Below are 16,339 nucleotides of genomic sequence, written 5' to 3' on the forward strand. Positions count from 1 at the left end.
TAAAGAAAACGGTCAAGCAAACCCCACTTCGCCAAGTTCCGGTTTTTCCCTCCTCTACTGCACCTCCTCGCGCCTCTTCACTGCCGTCAAATTCTGCTGCCACAACAACCGCCTCACTGCCTCCTCGTAAATGGCATGCTTCCGGCGTTACTGGTAACACTCAATCCCTTCCGGTCTCTTCTAAAAGGCTGCGAGTTTCAACTTCTGGTATAGATATTCTCTCCGGTCGAATTTTTCCGGATTCTTGGATATCACGATCCGAATTTTGCATTTCTTTCGGACTCTCTTACTACTCAAGGTTGGGCAAATTGAGTTAATTATAATGACACCCTTTATGAAGAAGAAAGTAGGCAGTTTTACACTTCTTGTGAAATTTCTGTGGATTTGACTCTTAGGGCTACTGTAAATGAAATTGAATTGACTGTCTTTGTGGAGGATCTAGCCCAAATCCTTGGTGTTCTTTATGCTGGTTTTAGTGATTACACATCACAAGTTTCGTCATTTGTTCATGTCGTGGACAGTGTAAGAATCTCCCAAACCCTCTCTGATCAACCACTGCCTCACGCACAAATCTTCCCTGCCCCTTTACTTTCGGCTAAGCATAAGCTGCTTCGAAGCTTAATAACCAAAACTATTCTTCCTAGGATTGAAAACAGAGGTGATTGTTTAATCATGGAACAGGTTGTGATGTGGCTGTTAAACCAAGGACACCCTATTAGCTTACCCCATCTCATGCTTCCGCATATGAAGCATCTGTTACCCTCTCCCCCTTATTACCCGTACGGCTTGTGGCTCACCAGAATTTTTAGGGCCTATGATGTATTGACTCCTTCCTCAAAAGGAGTGACTTGTAGAGATATCATGGGAGATGGTATGTTAAGTAGAATGGAGTTGTGTGTTATGGGAGGGGAATTATTGAAGAAAGACTTTTTTGGGGTTTCAGCCTAAGGAAGCTTGTGTGGGTTGTCTGAAAATGCAAAAAGAGGTTGGCCAAGTAAAGAAACAACTCCAGCAGTTACTGGCACGTGGGCGAGCACGTGATAGGCTTGCGGCGCAGCAGCACAGACAGCTAATGTCTACTATCTCTCTACTTCTCAAACCAACCCCCCTTGATCTTGGTTGTACTTTGTGAATTTGGCTAGTCTTGTAGTTTTTGCTAAACTTGTCGATTTTAAAAGGTGTTTTTGTGATACTTTATGGTTGTTTTTTTTTTTGGATAATATGTTGATTGTGAATTGGTGATGAATGTATCACCAGTATCACTAGCTGGATTGGTTGAGCTACTGGTTTTATTTTGGAATGTTATGACTTATGACTATGTGGATGGTTTTTGTCTTTTAGTGCTTTTTGAAGATGCTAAAAGGGGGAAAAGCAATATATAATATTCTACTTGTGTGAGTAAGATATTTCATGTTATGATAAAAGGATTGAATATAATATATGAGCATGTGGTGATATTGGAAAATAGATGCTATTGGTTAAATGTATGAATGGATGATAAGGGGAATAAGAATAAGAATAATAGATGCATATGTTAAGGGGGAATGGATACTTTGAGAGGGAATAGTGATTACTTAATAATATTATATTAGTGTTTGTCATCATCAAAAAGGGGAATTTGTTGTGTGTGTGGATGTTAAGTTTTGATGATGAAAAATAATATAATATATTATAATATGAAAGTTTGTAACAGATGGTTGAGAAAGGAATAAATAAATGAAGACTTTGAAGAAATGAAGAATCAAGATTGAAGTCTAAGTTAATATTCCAAACTTTCCAAAATGTAGTTATACTATGCAAAGTGTAATGTACTTGAAGTAGGTGATATATTATGTGCTAATTAAAGAAATATAAGTATAATTATTATTTTCTTGGAGTTAAGGAAAATAAATAATTATGTTAATTTTGTATATCTATATAAAAGGAGATTGAAATTTGAAAAGCAAGTTTATTAAAAATGATAAAATTTTAATAAAAACGTTTTATAAAAGAATTTTCATTAAAATGTGTTTTTAGTAAATAATCGTTTTAAAAATGTTTTTATAAAATATAAGATTTTCGAAAATTGTTTCTAAAAAAAAGAATTTGAGATAATAAAATAGTATGAGATAAAAAGAAATCTATTGGTTATTAAAGATATAGATAAACATAGATTTAAGGAAAACTTATTTTTTTAGAAGTGAAAGTATTGGGTCAGACTGTCTGACCCAATACCTTCCGTCGGACGGGCTTAGCCCATCAAAAACTCGCGGGTTTTTTTTTCATATTTGTTTTGTTGATCAGCAGTTTTGTTTATTTTTAGAAAAAACATTTAACGGTTATTAGGTCATTATCTTTTTTCGAGTTTGAAACTGTTTTTTGGATATCTGCTTGATTCTCGCTAGTTTTAAAACTGATTCTTCTTCTTTTCAAAGAAACCGATATATTATTTACTGATTATATCTAGAATTTTTCTGCTTCTCTGCTGTTGAAACTTAGCGTGTTTTTTTGTTCGTAATTCAGTACTGTTGCATCGCAAATATGGTGAAGAGGATCAGAGATGATGATTTTAGGTATAATTTCGTTTGATTTTTGCTGCAATTTTTTTTTTTTCAAATTTTTAGCGTTTTTGTTGTTGTAATTGTAATGTAGCCCGAAGTCGAAGAAGGTGAAGAGTGTCGCATCTTCAGGAAAAATTTGGGCACTGTCTACTGCTGGGAAGAAGAAAGAGAAAGATGGTGATTATGATCCAAGGTAGATTTCAAGTTCTTAGTGTAGTTGAGATATTTATTTTTCTATTTTTGGATGTTTTCAATTTATTAGTGTATTTATTTCATGTTGTTAGGGTTTGTGTTTCAGTTTTTGTTGTTTTATACACATATGTTTTCAGTTGTTGTTGTTTTTCAATTGATATTTATATTCTTTCAGTTGATTATAGTATTCTTTCAGTTGCTACTTGTATTCTTTCAGTTGATGTTGTTTTTCAGTTGATATTTATATTCCTTCAGTTGATTCTTGTATTGTTTCAGTTGATTCTAGTATTGTTCAGTTGCTTCTTATATTCTTTCAGTTGATGTTGTTTTTGTTTCATTTAGACATTTCTACCTTTCTTTTGGTGTTTTTCATTTGTTTTCCTTTACTTTTTTTTAAAAAATAAAGTTGTGTAACTGAAAAATGAAGAAGTGTAACTGAAAAATGAAGTAGTGTAACTGAAACAATGTAAATTGTAACTGAATATTTTTAGTCTCATTGGAAAACAATGAAATAAAGAGTCATTATACTAAATAAAATAGTAAGAAGACCAACTGAAAAATAAAGAAGTCTAACTGAAGCACTATTTAGACTATCTGAAAAACATACAAGTCTATCTGAAGCACTATATAGACTAGCTGAAAAACGGAGAAGTCTATCTGAAAAACAAACAAGTCTATCTGAAGCACTATATAGACTAGCTGAAAAACGAACAAGTTTATCTGAAGCACTATATATACTTGCTGAAAAACGAACAAGTCTATCTGAAGCACTATATTGACTAGCTGAAAAACAAACATGTCTAACTGAAGCACTATATAGACTAGCTGATAAAACAAACATGTCTAACTGAAGCACTATATAGACTAGCTGATAAAACAAACAAGTCTAACTGAAGCAATGTAAATTTTCAATGAAAATTTTAAGTGTAATTGGAATAGAATGAAATGAAAGAATAATTATACTAAATGAAATAATAAGGACTAGTTGATAAACAAACAAGTCTAAGTGAAGCACAATAAAGAAGTTACTTTGAAGGACTGTAGAGACTAGCTGAGAAACAAACAAGTCTAACTGAAGCACTATATAGACTACCTGAAAAACAAACAAGTCTAACTGAAGCACTATATACACTAGCTGAAAAATAAATAAGTCTAACTGAAGCACTATATAGATTAGCTGAAAAATAAACAAGGCTAACTGAAGCACAACAAATACTAGCTGAAAAACAAAGAAGTTACTTTGAAGGACTGTAAAGACTATCTGAAAAATAAACAAGTGTAACTGAAGCACAATTAATATAAGTTGAAATGCAAACAAGTCTAACTGAAGCACTATATAGACTACCTGAAACACAAACAAGTCTAACTAAGCACTATATAGACTACCTGAAAAATAAACAAGGCTAACTGAAGCGCTATATAAACTACATGAAAAATTAACAAGGCTAACTGAAGCACAATAATGACTAGCTGAAACACAAGCATGTCTAACTGAATATAACTAACTGAATCTCGAGTAGCTGAAAAATAAACAAGTGGAAAATAAGCAAATGACCTTTGTATTCTTTCAGTTCATGGTGGTCTTCTTTCATTTGCTCTTTGTATTCTTTCAGTTGATGGTGGTCTTCTTTCAGTTGATGTTGGTATTCTTTCAGTTGAACTTTGTATTCTTTCAGTTGATCTTTGTATTCTTTCAGTTGATGCTGTTTTTGTTTTCAGTTAGTTTTATTGTTTGATTAAACTTTCTTTCTTTCAGATGTGATAAATCATTGTCTAAGAAGAAAGGCAAATTTGATTTATCACCAATCAAGTTTTCATTTTCAAGATCTAATCCCGATGAACAGAAAGACACATTTGATAGATCGTATGTTTTTTTCATGATTCTCCTTTTATATTATATGATTGTTTTTTTTCTTTTTAAAGTTATTTTTGTTCACTTTTGTTAGGAATTTCACTGAGCAAGAAATGAAGTCAATTAGTCTACAAGTATTGTCAGACTATTCCCATTCAAATGAAGTGGTTAGTAATTTGAGTGATGAGCAAAAAAGAGACATTCACTAGTAGAATAAATGCTATTTGCTGCGATGGTATTGCTGCGGTTTTACCCATACGCAGCAATATATCACGTTAAAAAAAAAGATAAAATATAAAATACCATATTGCTGCGGTTCTCGACAGAAACCGCATCAATATTGTTTCAACGGAAAAAAGTTTGAAAAAAAAGTTGACATTTGACCAGATATATTGCTGCGGTTTTTGACAAAAATCGTAGCAATATATTTAAAAAATAATATTTTAATATATATTGCTGCGGTTTTTGTCAGAAACCGCAACAATATATCTTACCAAAAAAAATTAAAACCCTAAATACAACCTAAATAGGCGCCTCCTCACTCCTATTCCTCCCTCATTTCGCTGCTCTCTCTCTCTCCTGAAAATCTCCTTCTCTGTTTTGCCTCTCTCTTATTCCTCCCTCTCTCTCCTGAAAACTTCCGGCCAACTCCTACCCTCTCCTCTTCCTTTTCTTGCGTCCTTTTCGTTCGTTCCGCGGTTCGTTGGTTCGTTGGTTCGTTCTTCATCGGCCATTCGTTCCTCTATCTTTGTTCCGCCGTTCGTGGGTTGTCGTTAGTTCGTTGGTTGGTCGTCTGTTCGGGCCGTTCGTTCTTCATCGGTTTTGTTCTTCATCGGCCGTTCGTTCTCATCAGTTTGTTTCTTCATCGGCCAACGTTCTTCATCGGTTTGTTCCTTCGTCGGGCGGTTTGTTATTTCGGCCAGATCCAGTCACAAATTTCCAACCACGTTTTTTTATTTTTCCTTTTTTCGTTCTTTTCATTTTTTTTTCGTTTTTTTGGATCTGTAAATTTTATGTTTTAGGAATTTTTTTTATTTTCAGTTTGTTATTTTAAGAGTTGTTATTAGATCTGTAAATTTTATGTTTTATAATTTTTTTTTATTTTCAGTTTATTATTTTTAGGGTTCTTTTTTTAGATCTGTAATTTTATGTTGTAGATTTTTTCGTTCCTCTATCTTTATGTTTTAGGATTTTTTTTTATTTTCAATTGTTACATATTTGTTTTAGATCTGTAGTATTTTGTTGTTTTTTATTTTTATTTTTATCTGTTTTTTTCGTTTTTGTAATTATTTCAGGTCTGTTGTTACATATTTGTTGTTTTTTTCGTTTTTTTATTATTTTATATCTGTTTTTTTCGTTTTTTTATTATTTTATATCTGTTTTTTTCGTTTTTTGTAATTATTTCAGATCTGTTTTTTTCCAGATGTAATATAAGTTAGTCACTTTATTTTTTTGTTTGTGTTAGAATCAATGTTAAGTTTGTATGAATTTTTGTTATTTTTTTTGAATTTTGTTATCTATCGAATTTAACGGTAAAATGCAAAAAAAAAAAAAAAAATTTTTTTGACCTACACCTTGACATATTGCTGCGGTTCCTAGTCAAAACCGCAACAATATGCTTATTCTATATTAGTAAAATAGAGTATATTGCTGCGGTTTTTTCTTAAAAACCGCAGCAATATATTTAATACCTATTGCTGCGCCCTTAATTGCTGCGCGCCCAAATCCGCAGCAATATGACACTTTTTAACCGCTTCAAATAGCATTTATTCTACTAGTGATTAGGGATATTGGGTTTGGGAGTCTCTTAGATATTAGGATAAAGAAGTTTTGTCCTAATCTGAATTTGGAGGTGTTGTTGAATTACAATGCATCTGGAATGATGTTTTCAACAAAGAATGGTAAACTGATTTTTAATAAGTTTACCATTAGTGATGTTTTGGGTTTACCTGTGTCAGATAGACCAGTAGAGGTTATAGATGATGACGCCTTTAGAAGGAAAGGTAGTCAGATAGAGGCTGGAAGTGCCAGGAAGGATTGGCATAGGTTTCTTGGTATTTCTGACCCCAAGAAGCCATACATTGGTAGAAAAAATTGGGATGATTTGTTTAAGAAATATCAATCCGGGGATGATTTGAAGAAGTTATTTGTTATCTTTTCGTTGTCCAAGCTTCTATGTCCTATAGCTGATTTAGGGCCTGTGCTGAAATGTGCCAAGAGTTTAGAAGATGCATCTACAATTTCAAGTTATGACTGGTGTGGATATATAAGTCTTTGTGCTGCTGTTTTGGACTGTCATCAGTCTATTATGATGAAGAAGAATGAGCTTGGACAGAAGAAAGTAACATTCAAGCTTCGGGGATGCGTTAGCGCTTTGACTCTTGCTGTTATTCACAACTTCAAGTGTCGTAATCTGGATTATTCAAATGTCAGTAAGCCATTTATCACTTATTGGCAGGAAGAGAAGGATTTGAGTAGTGTTGTGAAGCAGTTTGAGATCAACATGGATTTTATTCTGCCGGTGAAGCGTGAAAAACAGAAGGTTGAGTTTAAAGCTCCTAGTGTTAGTGCTGCTAGTAGGAAGTCTGGTTCTCCTATAATGAAGGTGGTTGAGGGTCCATCACCTTCAACTAGGCAGCTTATTATGGATCTTCCTCATAGTTTGATGACTGATGAGGAAATAGATGCTCTTGATGTTCCTGTGAGTTTCATTTATCTTATGTTTTTATTTTTTTTACTCTTGAACTCTAAGTGAAGACTGTTAACCTCTAACTGAAATAATGTCAGTTCTAGCTGAAGAGCAAATAAGTCTAACTGAAAAGTAAAGAAGTGTAACTTAGAAATAAAGAAGTCTAACTGAAACTATCTAACTGAAGAGTAAATAAGTCTAACTGAAAATTATATTAGTCTAACTGAAAAGTAAATAAGTCTAACTGAGAAGTAAATAAGTCTAGCTGAAAACTAAATAAGTCTAACTGAAAACTAAAGAAGTCTAACTGAAGAGTACATAAGTCTAACTGAAAACTAAATAAGTCTAACTGAAGAGTACATAAGTCTAACTGAAGAGTACATAAGTCTAACTGAAAACTAAATAAGTCTAACTGAAAACTAAATAAGTCTATCTGGAAACTAAATTAGTGTAACTGAAAACTAAATAAGTTTATTTTTATTTCATTTAAGTTTTCATTTGATTGTTGGATTCTTTCAGTTGGTCCTTATATTTTTGTTTATGTTGTTTCTGTGTCATCATCATATTGATTTGTTTGTTTATTTTGTTTTGCTCTTTTAATTGAAGGAATATGTGAAGAACATGCACAAGTTGAAGAGGAATGCGCTTGCATTCTGTCAAGTGAACTTGGAGATTGCCCAAAATATTCGGGAGGAAGGCGAGAAGCTGTCTCAAGACAGTATTTCTCTGGATGACAGTGAAGTATTTAACCCAGATTTTCTGAGTCAAATTGACGACATATGCAAGCGTCATTTGGAAGCGAAAGACAGTGCAAACAAAGTTGATCCTACAATTTCACTATTGGTGAAGCGGCCTGTTGAATTGGAGTTTGGAAGAAATAAAGATGTTCCTGATTTGGATTCTGGTGTTCATGGAGTTGAAGAGAAAGAAGGAAGTAAGTTCCTTTCATTATATTGTTTTCATTTTGTTGTTGTAGTTTTGTAATCTGGTTGGAATAAAAATTTTAGACTCTAACTGAAAGAAATGTTTAAATGAAGAAGTGAAATAGCTAACTTTGAGACTCTAACTGAAAGAATAAAAAGACCAACTGAAAACTTTGACAGTCTAACTGAAATAATATGAACACCAGCTGAAAATGAGATGAATACTAAATGAATTTTTTCACTTCAATTAAGTTTTCATTTGATTGCTGGATGTTTTCAGTTGATGTTTTTTTTTTTTCATCTGGTGGAAACATTGTTTCAGTTCATGTGTATTTAGTTGTTTTTTTATGTTTTGAATGAAGATGATGAAAAAGAAGGAGAGGAGGATGAGAAGAAGAGGAATGCTGCTGCTGCTGCTGATGATGATGATGATGATGATGATGATGATGATGATGATGATGATGGTGGTGATGATAAGGATCACCAGAATTATAATGAGACAAAGGATGATGATGCTGATGATAATGGTGATGTTGGTCTTCAAGGAGATGAAGACAAAGGAGGAGATAAGGATGCTGGTGTTCATGGAGATGGAGAGGAAGGTGGAAGTAAGTTCTTCTTATTGTATTGTTTCAGTTTGCTTAAATGAAAAAGTTAAATAGCTAACTGAAAGAATAAAAAGACCAACTGAAAAGTCTGATATTCTAACTGAAATAATATTAATACTAGCTGAATATCATATAAATACCAAATGAAATTTTGGTATTTGTTTTTATTTAATCTGGTGGAAAAATTTTCAGTTTGTCAATGAATTGATTCATTTTTGATTTTGTGTTTTTCAGTTATTGTGTATTTATATTTTTTTTTATTGTTTTTGTTTTTGAATGAAGATAATGAGAAAGAACCAAAGGAAGATGATAAGAAGACTGGCAATGCTGATGATGATGGTGGTCTTCAAGGAGATAAAGAGAAAGGAGGAAATAAAGAGTTGGATGCAATTTTATCATTTAACGATTTAACTTATCTTATGTGTTTATTGTTCATTTTAGGTGTGACTTGTGTTGTTGCTAGCACCTTGAATTGCTTTGTCTATACGTGGATTAATTAGGTAAGAAAATTTTCCTACTTTTGTGTTTGATTGCATATATTCATTTGCATTGACCTAGTACCTGTTTAGGATTTTCTCATTAGGAATAGGCTCCACATAGTCCCTTATTTGAGATTGTCCTTTTAAGTGTAACCTCACTTAGGATGTGAATGCATGCTTTTATACCAATTTATAGGAAAATTTTGGCGGCTTAATGTTCTCCGGATATATTCAGATATGTTAAATTCTTAGTGTGTAGATATGGATCGCAGTTGGATACCAAAGTCAAAACCGGGTGATCTAGAATATATGGCAGGAGTAAAGGAATTTATCAATTTCGCCATTAAGAACTCCGGAGGTCGTACTAGGTTACCTTGTCCTTGTTTTAGGTGCCATAATTTTTTGCATAAAAGAGTAGATGAAATACTTAATCATTTGAGCAGATCGGCTTTTGATATAACATATACTGTTTGGATTTGGCATGGGGAGGATATGGAAGGTTCTTCTAGAAAAAGTGTGGAGGAAGATGAAGGTCCTAGTGTTGATGAAGGTGATAGGTTAGAGGATATGTTACGGGATGTTCATGGTAAGTTTGATGAGAATCCTTCTACATTTGAGAAATTGTTAGTTGATTCTGAAAAGCCTTGGTATAAAGGGTGCGAAAGGTATACAAGATTGTCAAGTGTACTTAGGTTATATAATTTGAAGGCAGGTCATGGGTTGAGCGATGCAGGTTTTACTGAATTCCTTGAAGTAGTGAAAGATATCCTTCCTAGCGATAATGTACTTCCGAGTAATACATATGAGGCAAAAAAGATTTTGTCCTCAATGAGCTTGTCTTATGATAAAATCCATGCTTGCCCTAATGATTGCATATTATATAGAAATGAACATGAATCATTACAAAGTTGCCCTGTTTGCAATGCCTCACGGTATAAGAAGAAGGAAGGAGTTCCAGCTAAGGTTCTTTGGTACTTTCATATAATACCAAGATTTAAACGTCTTTTTTCAAATGCTGGAGATGCTGAAAAGTTGACATGGCATCATAACGGTCGTATTAAGGATGATAAGCTTAGACACCCGGCTGACTCCCCGCAATGGAGGTTTATTGATGGAAAATTCCCTGAGTTTGGTAAAGAAGAACGAAACCTACGCCTTGCATTATCCACAGATGGTATGAATCCATTTCGCTCGCTTAGTTCGACCTATAGTACTTGGTCACTAATTTTGGTTACCTACAACCTACCTCCTTTGTTATGTATGAAAAAGTACATGATGCTTTCATTGTTGATTTCTGGTCCTAAACAACCAGGAAATGACATTGATGTGTACTTAGCTCCCCTCATTGATGATTTGAAGATGCTATGGGATTCAGAAGTGTATGATGCACACCGAAATGAGACGTTTAATCTTAGAACATTGTTGTTTTGCACCATTCAAGATTATCCAGCCTATGGTAATCTTTCTGGGTATACCACGAAAGGAAAACACCCTTGTCCTATATGTGAGGATGGTACAAGAGGAAAGTAGCTTCCATCATCTGGAAAGGATATCTTTGATGTACATCGTCGATTTTTGCCATATGATCATCCTTATCGTAAATTGAAAAAGGATTTTGACGGGGAACAAGAACTTCGGGGACGTCCAAGAGTCTTAACTGGTATGGAGGTGTTTGAAAAAGTTAAAGATCTCGGGATTACATTTGGAAAGAACCGAGGGACCAAACTTCCTAAACAGGGATATAAGAAATGTTCGGAGTTATGGCGTTTGCCCTATTGGAGATTTTTGTTTGTGAGACATTCTCTAGATGTGATGCATATTGAGAAGAATGTGTGTGATAGCTTAGTTGGAACACTATTGAATATCTCGGGTAAGACGAAGGATGGTGTTAGTGCTAGAGAAGATTTAAAAGCATTCGGGATAAGAGAAGAGCTCCACGTCGTTGAAAGAAACAATAGAAAATTTTTGCCTCCAGCTGCTTATACACTGTCGAGAAAAGAGAAAAAAGAATTTTGTGAATGTTTAGCGGGTGTAAAAGTACCTGAGGGTTATTCTTCTAATATTCGAAGTCTTGTTTCAATGGGAAATTTGAAGCTTCAGGGTCTTAAGTCTCATGATTGCCATGTTTTGATGCAACACTTGCTACCTGTGGCCATTCGTTCAATTTTACCTAAAAAAGTCCGATTTGCTATTATCAGATTGTGTTCTTTCTTTAATGCAATATATAGCAAAGTCATAGATCCTAAAGACTTGAATTCTTTGGAAACTTCAATTGCCATCATTCTGTGCCAATTAGAGATGTGCTTCCCTCCATCATTTTTTGATATCATGGTTCATTTGACTGTTCATTTGGTGAGAGAGGTAAGATTTTGTGGTCCCGTTTATTTGAGAAATCAATATCCCTTTGAAAGACAAATGAAAACTTATAAGGGATATGTCAAAAATCACTTTAGACCGGAAGGTTGTATTGCTGAGCGAGTCCTTTATGAAGATGCTGCTGGATATTGTAGTGAATTTTTAGCAAATGCGAAGACGATTGGGCTTCCTATATCACGACATAGTGGAAGAATGGAAGGAAAAGGTACTTTAGGTCGTAAGCAACTTGACTTGTCTCATCAGCAGTGGCAAATTGCGCACACTTATATTCTTTTTAACGAGGATGAAGTTGCACCGTATATTAAGCAGCACATTGCTTATTTAAGGCAATACAATCGAAGAGGAAATGAGAAATCATTACTAACCGAACATAACAAATCATTCAGCACTTGGTTGAAAACTTAAGTTATGGAACAACATGGAGATTCATCCAATTCCATTTCTGATCGACTCAAGAATCTAGCGTATGGACCTAATTTCAATGCCTCTTTTTATTCAGGATATGTTATAAACGGTTGTACATTCTACACTAGGGATCAGGATGAAAATAGTACTATGTTGAATAGTGGGGTAACAGTTGAAGCTGAGGCAATGCATTTTGCTAGCTCTAAAGACAAGCATCCTGTACGTGGTAAAATATCATACTATGGGGTCATTGAGGAGATCATTGAGTTGCAATACATTGGATTTTCGATACCGGTTTTTAGATGCAATTGGGTTGATTCACATGCCGGAGTCGAGTATGACGAATTAGGTTTTACTTTAGTCAACCTTACTACAGGTGATGGGTTTTCTCAATGGTCTAAAGGTATGTTAAGCCCTTTAAAATCTCAACCTCAAAACCACGAGCGACAGCCCGACCCTGAACCCTACGTTGTTCGTTTGCCTGAGAATGTTGTTTCTGGAAATGAACCTGTCAATCCCTCCCCTACGAGTATTCGTTTGCGCGAAATGGACTATGACACTCGGGCAGTGAGCATATATTGCCTCAGGTATGAACACCCTATAACTCCTCCTATATATGGCTATGTGAAAGATTTCTGTTAAAATTTGTGCATCTGTGTCTATTGATGGCCTGCTGCTTTTTGTTTGTTTCCCCCATTCTTTTTCTTTTTTTTTGTGCAAGATTTTTTTCAATTGCACATTGACAGTTGGTAATAGAGTTCTGTGCTTGCTTTTTTTTTTCTTTTTCTGAGCCTATATCCCAGCATACAATTTGGACAAAAGAGCTCATGTCCCACCCCCATTTCAATACTTTGATTCTTAGCACTAGGCTAATAAAGCTAGTGCAGAAACATGTAAGGATCAGTCACATAGAACTCATGTCCTATTACTGCATTGTTCACTTGTGGATTTGATGATGAAAATATGTCAAAAAAAAAAATGATAATTAGCTACTTGTGTCTGGTTTACTTAACACAATGGGAAGAGCTGCTCTCCAAACTGAGGATGCTCAGGTCAGTGAGCACTTAGATTTTATAGCATGAATACTGAAACAGTTGCTCTTTGATTGTAGACGTCATATACCATCTAGTCCTGCAACCTCTTATTGTTATTTATAAAATTGGGATAAGTTTAAAGAACTGGATCAATTAAGCTGTGATTTAACCAACATCAAAAAATCTTATTTTTTGTGTGCAACATTTTACTCTTTAACAGTTATGAGTTGAGCTGCTGCGACTATATAATCTGACAGCCATAGGACAAGTGCCAGAGATGCAAGCATCATATACATGGTTACAACCCAACTTCCACCAAATGCTGTGTTTCTGTCTTCTTGTGTTAAGAATACAGTTTAGGCTTGAAAGAACTGAAGGGTAAGTATGTAATATTATGAAGTAGCCAAAACATACTAAAACATTGAACCTAAATTCTGTGCTTCTAAGATGATATCCAAAACGTTGGAATTGGACTTGGAGTCCTTGATGTCTGACCTTCATGAACTGTAAATCTAGCACGCACCTAAAAAAATTTGACCATTACGGTGAAACTTAATTGATGATGTTGATCTTAAATAATGGGCAGCTGAATAAAATGGTTACATTTTGATCTTTATTGATGATGTTGATCTTTCCTACTTTATTCCAAGTTATGGAAATTCTTGTTTACACTTGAGTAAGTGTTATTTTTCTTATGGATTAGGGTATTCATGATTGTTGTTTGGCGATTGAGAATGAGTTTGAGATTCAAATTGTTGCAATTGGACAAGTGCACATACCAGGGTCAACGGAAGTGACTTTCAATCATTTCACCTCTTTATCCCAAGACTATCGTCGAGTCTCTATTACCAAAGATATTGTGCCAACTGCACCATTGCCATGTCCTAATGAGGAGTGTAGTGTAGTGTGTCAAGCAAAGTGTACCTTTGTTTCTTGGCCTGCTCACTTAATTTTTCCAAAGACAAAGGTACACTGATCATTCATGTCAAGGTATTGCAACTACAAATACCTTTATTACAAATGTAGCTTTTGCAACTCAATTAATCATTTTTGTTTGCAAGTATAAAAAGCAGGCAGCAAAGGTTGTTGTCTCACAATCACCAGCTTCACAAACATCAACCACTCAGAAGTATGACATTACTGATAAGGATCATGCTAAGGTGACCACTGATTTGCTGAGGACTTTGAAGAAAGAAGCTATGGTGATGAAAAAGACGCGTGGATGCATCATATTATCGATCCCGGATAGCGTATTTCACAATGAGCAAGAGGTAAGGCTTGATTATGAAGACATACTGGATTGGTGCTTCCAAAGAGAGATGGGAGCAGCTCACATGTCGATTCTCATGAAGTATGTATTTAGTCGACTTTCAATTGTCTTATTTTTCAAATAATTGTCGATTTCAATAAGTGTCTCTATGAGCTCATTTTGTTATTCTAGGAAATTAAGTGAATCATGTCAGAAAGATGGCATTTCCGGGGTGTATGGATTTTGTGATCCTAATTATCTAGCTCCATGGACTCCAACTATAGAAGAAGAACGATCTGACTATTTATGTCGTGTTTTCGGGTGCAATGAAGGCAAAAACTTGAATCAATTATTTTTTGCACCATTTCATGAAAAGTAAGTGTGTATGTGTAATATATTGCAATGTGAACTAAATTAGCATATATGAGTATTTGTTTTGCTAATAAGTTGCATATAGGAGACATTGGATGTTGGTTGCCATAAGCCCTTGGAACGGAATTGTTTTTTGGCTTGATCCTAGTGGAGCAGATCATATCCGTGAATTTGCCGAACGGATCATCAACGAGTATGTGAGTTAGTCATAGTTTACTAATATTATCCTATTATATATCAATGTCTTCATCTAATTAGGTAAATTTTTTTTAGAGGCATTGTAAAATTTAGCATGGTTCATCGAAAGGACGTCAAGAAATTGAAAAAGAATCCTGCTATAAGGTGGAACAAGATACAGGTTTGTATAATAAAAATATATTGCATGTATTGACACATTTAAATAGGAATAGTTATGTTCTTGATTTATGTGAACGTTTTTATGACAGTGTCCTCGTCAAGCCCTGGCCTCCCTGGATTGTGGCTATTATGTTTGTCGTTACATGATTGAAACTATCGCAAGTAGACGACAATTAATTCCTGATAAGGTAACTTCGTAACTTCTTTGGATATTTTTTCAAGTTTTCACAAGTTAATGGTTTTTGAATATCCAATTTGAGCGTCTTTTTTTGTGATATGCATGTTTGTTGTATTTACTATTTGCTTGCCATTGCTGTTTTTACTTCATTCGTTGTTCGGGTAAAGAATGCAAGGAGATGATGATTTTTGTAAAGATTGTGGTGGAAACTGAGTTGTTTTTGTCGTGACTTTTATGCCATGTCCATTTTGGTAAGAGTTAGATAAGTACATTCAAAATACTATGAAACATGAATTGTTTTTTGTTTTTGGTGTAGGACGTTAATTGTCAACCCCACTTTAATAGATCAGACTCCTTAGGTGCTAGACAATAATTTGGTAGACCTCCCTTAAAAAAATTGTTAGACCTAAACAGCCTTAATAAGCTATCATGTGATGATGTGATGTCATAGTAATATAGTAGCAGATCTCAAATACGGAATATATATGCCTATAATTATTTCTATATTGCCAAATTAATGATTTTTAGGATCTCAGATATACAACATACAACATATGTCTTCAGTTGCACTTTGATTACTTTAGAAATTCGATTATTTTTGCTTTGATTTTTTCTTGCCGAGTTTGTATATATGAAAGTGATCAAATATAGATATACTAGTTCTGATTATAATTATTTTGTAATTATTTTGTAGTACTTTCCTGGGATTCCTAGCACTTATTCGCAAGAGATGATTGACGAGCTAAGAGATACGTGGGTGAAATATTTAAACAATCAAACACGAGACGATGGAGATTGAAGACAATAGTCAAGATTCAATTGTACATATTATTTGCTAAGTTAGAATTTTAATTTTAGTCGATATCATTAGATTATAGAAATTTTAATTTAAAGACATTAATTATTGGAATAAATGGATGCTTTGACTAGTGAAATTGATTTTGTATGCAAATTGAATGTAGCAAATATTTTTTAAATTATTAATAAAGCAAGCAGGAATTTTTGTTTCATAATATTATTATTATTGTGGTTATTTATAGATTTGTTTTTTTTAAAAGCGTATATACCTGGAACTGCAAATACAG

The 16,339-nt window shown here is 34.0% G+C and overlaps 2 protein-coding genes across 7 annotated transcripts; both read left to right on the forward strand.

The window, feature by feature from the left end:
• Positions 1-1,501: 1,501 nt before the first annotated feature.
• LOC104893721 (uncharacterized) lies at positions 1,502-15,200 on the forward strand. 6 transcript variants are annotated; one of them, XR_008969503.1, is made up of 11 exons: positions 1,502-1,758; positions 2,503-2,552; positions 2,632-2,733; positions 4,489-4,596; positions 4,679-4,751; positions 7,880-8,207; positions 8,559-8,804; positions 9,087-9,304; positions 14,805-14,916; positions 14,993-15,077; positions 15,166-15,200. XR_008969503.1 is itself a non-coding variant. In XM_057395110.1 (4 exons), exons 1-4 carry the CDS (start codon positions 6,464-6,466, stop codon positions 9,302-9,304), a joined length of 1,614 nt encoding a protein of 537 aa, XP_057251093.1. In that variant the 5' UTR covers positions 5,449-6,463; the 3' UTR covers positions 9,305-9,335. The 6 variants fall into 6 exon arrangements, 1 of the variants encoding a protein (XP_057251093.1); XR_008969499.1 differs by lacking the exons at positions 1,502-1,758; positions 2,503-2,552; positions 2,632-2,733; positions 4,489-4,596; positions 4,679-4,751 and adding an exon at positions 5,449-7,285; XR_008969502.1 differs by lacking the exons at positions 1,502-1,758; positions 2,503-2,552; positions 2,632-2,733; ... (3 more) ...; positions 14,993-15,077; positions 15,166-15,200 and adding exons at positions 5,449-7,285; positions 13,319-13,476; positions 13,802-14,088; positions 14,172-14,306.
• LOC130589348 (uncharacterized) lies at positions 9,545-10,813 on the forward strand. The gene has a single exon (XM_057394720.1). It carries the CDS (start codon positions 9,545-9,547, stop codon positions 10,811-10,813), a length of 1,269 nt encoding a protein of 422 aa, XP_057250703.1.
• Positions 15,201-16,339: the final 1,139 nt, after the last annotated feature.

This window comes from Beta vulgaris, chromosome 5, assembly GCF_026745355.1.
Source record: "Beta vulgaris subsp. vulgaris cultivar EL10 chromosome 5, EL10.2, whole genome shotgun sequence".
Lineage (NCBI taxonomy): Eukaryota > Viridiplantae > Streptophyta > Magnoliopsida > Caryophyllales > Amaranthaceae > Beta > Beta vulgaris.